Source organism: Gadus chalcogrammus, chromosome 4, assembly GCF_026213295.1.
Source record: "Gadus chalcogrammus isolate NIFS_2021 chromosome 4, NIFS_Gcha_1.0, whole genome shotgun sequence".
In the NCBI taxonomy this organism is placed as follows: domain Eukaryota; kingdom Metazoa; phylum Chordata; class Actinopteri; order Gadiformes; family Gadidae; genus Gadus; species Gadus chalcogrammus.
The window spans coordinates 7,943,626-7,946,125 of NC_079415.1; the positions used below are offsets into that span (position 1 = coordinate 7,943,626).

General features: G+C 41.9%; 1 protein-coding gene across 1 annotated transcript in view; it reads right to left on the reverse strand.

Annotated features, from left to right (window-relative positions):
• Positions 1–2,500, reverse strand: part of csgalnact1a (chondroitin sulfate N-acetylgalactosaminyltransferase 1a) — a 22,682-nt gene that overhangs the window by 7,845 nt on the left and 12,337 nt on the right. The window contains exon 4 of the mRNA XM_056589170.1: positions 1,410–1,511. Coding sequence (XP_056445145.1) covers positions 1,410–1,511 — 102 coding nt within the window. The remainder of the gene's footprint in view (positions 1–1,409; positions 1,512–2,500) is intronic.

Below are 2,500 nucleotides of genomic sequence, written 5' to 3' on the forward strand. Positions count from 1 at the left end.
ACTTCCTTTCTACTATTTTTGCAGAGCCCTTACACATTTCAGCCCTTTCAAGTATATTTTGCTGTAGATGTATTATTTATCATTATCAGATCATTGCGCTGTTTGAACCTCTGGAATCCGAGATTTGGATTTGGATTTTGAATTACATGTATATTTATTTATATTTGATAGGTTGATAAATGTGTACCCCATTGCTGTATTTATATGAGCACCTATTTATCTAATTTGTAATAGCTTCCTAAAAGTTTTAATATTTTGCTATATGTGATGTTAAAGCAATACCGATATAAAACTTGGTAAAGCTAGTTGAGCTAATGCCAAAACAACAGGCTTACTGTCCTTCCCATTGAGAGGAGCTGAGTGTTTTGGCTAACTTGAGTTGTTCTGTTATCTGGGTGTGACATTCCTGGTGTGTCCAGCCTCATTTCACGTTTATGAAAGCAATGTCTGTCCGGAGAACTAGACTTATTGAGAGCTATAATGCTATCACTTCAGTCATTGCTGGCAACTTGTCCTGGCTGAAATATCCTCTTGATTTGCACTTACTGTACTGTACCGGGACTCAATTTCAGAAAATAGCACTTAAGTACAATGTTTGCGTTTACCTGCTTAAAGCAGGATCAAGGACACTGAAAATGTTGAAAACTGAGAACTCCAGGACCAATTTATACTATAATTCAACTGTAATCCTGGGAGCAATTGGATTTACAGATCAGGTCAGTGTCAGACAAGATCAGCTTTGAAAGAAGCGTGTGGCGAGTTGGTGTCTCTATTTTACAGTACAGGGGATCCATATTAGAACAAGGATCGACATTGTTTTAGTGTAACCAATAAGACAATGATAAACAAAGTTATTTGGACTATGAACTTTTCGATCCCTCCTTTCTCGTTTCTTCTATTTTCTTTTCAATCATTCACTTATTCTCCATTTGTCACTCATTCACTCAAACTTTTTATTTTCCTCCTAATCCCAACAATGTGGGAAATGTGCAGCTTTTCGCTTAAACCCAAATTAATTTCTGATGTACAGATTAAAGGCTTTTTCTATTTTCAGATTGTTTCAAGTAAGGAAACCAAGGTTCCTTACTTTCTGGACATTTGAAGGAAACCCACAGCACAGGCAGAAACAAAGACAGACAGACAGACAGACAGACAGAGACGGAGATCGCTTCAAGGCCATACTAAACCGTCCAGGCAAACGATATTGCCATGGCAACGAATCTCACATAGCATATGCAGCTTGATTCAAAAAACGAATAAAGTAAGTATACCCCCCCCCCTTATTTTATTTGAACATGTAAATGTTCAATCTAAATAGATAATGGGAGGGGTCTGACCTAACAGTGTCAGACGTTATGTCTAACAAGACAGTGGGGTGTCTGTGACCTCTGGGCTGTGATTTCACTCACCTGGACGTGTTCTCTAGAATGCCGCGCACTTCTTCAACCTGTTCCTTCCCGAAATACACCACTGTCAGATGGACCAGACCATCCTGGCGCACACACACCTCCCTGTACACACACACACACACACACACACACACACACACACACACACACACACACACACACACACACACACACACACACACACACAGACACAACCCCCCCCCCCCCACACACACACACACACACACACACACACACACACACACACACACACACACACACACACACACACACACACACACACACACACACACAAACACAGTGAAGGACAAAAGATAAGAGGTTGGCTCACAGTTGTTGTGTATGAGCTTTCTGAGGGGAAACGTTAGGAAGGAAGAGAGCATTTACATCAGAGGATGTTTAAAAATATACCCGAGAGAGTGAGAGAGAGAGAGCGAGAGAGAGAGAGACAGAAAGGGGGGGGGGGGGGGGGGGGGGGGGGGGGGGGGAGAAAGAAAGAGTGGAGACTAGAACTGCAAGTTTTTCAACCAAGATGTTTCCAGCAGTCCACTCAGATAAAAAATTATTCATGCACACACACACACACACACACACACACACACACACACACACACACACACACACACACTGTAGAAGTATTTTCCTCAATACGGATTAGGCTCAAAGTGTTTACTCAGCAGCTCCTTTGCGTACCCCTTCAGCAGGCCGACTGTGGCTAACAGCGTCTTATACGAGCTCTGCTCCGGGCTGGGGGGCTTGTTAATGGGCGGCAGGACTGCTGCTAAGCAGATCTAGAACAGCTTCGATAAGCACTACCTAGTAAATAACCCAGTACAACCTTTGTACTGTTTTATAAGGAAATGAATCAAAACATTGGGGTTAACCTGACCTGAATTCAGGTTTTCATTGGTCATGCAATCATGCATAATTATTATGATTATTATTATTTTCTTCTGTTACGCTTTCACGTTGAACTATGCTTAATGGCATGTGGCTCAGGAGGTATAGTGGGTTGACCGGTAACCGGAAGGTTGCTAGTTCAACTTTATTGAAAACAAGGTTGAATCCCATTAAAGATTACGAAAAAAGTC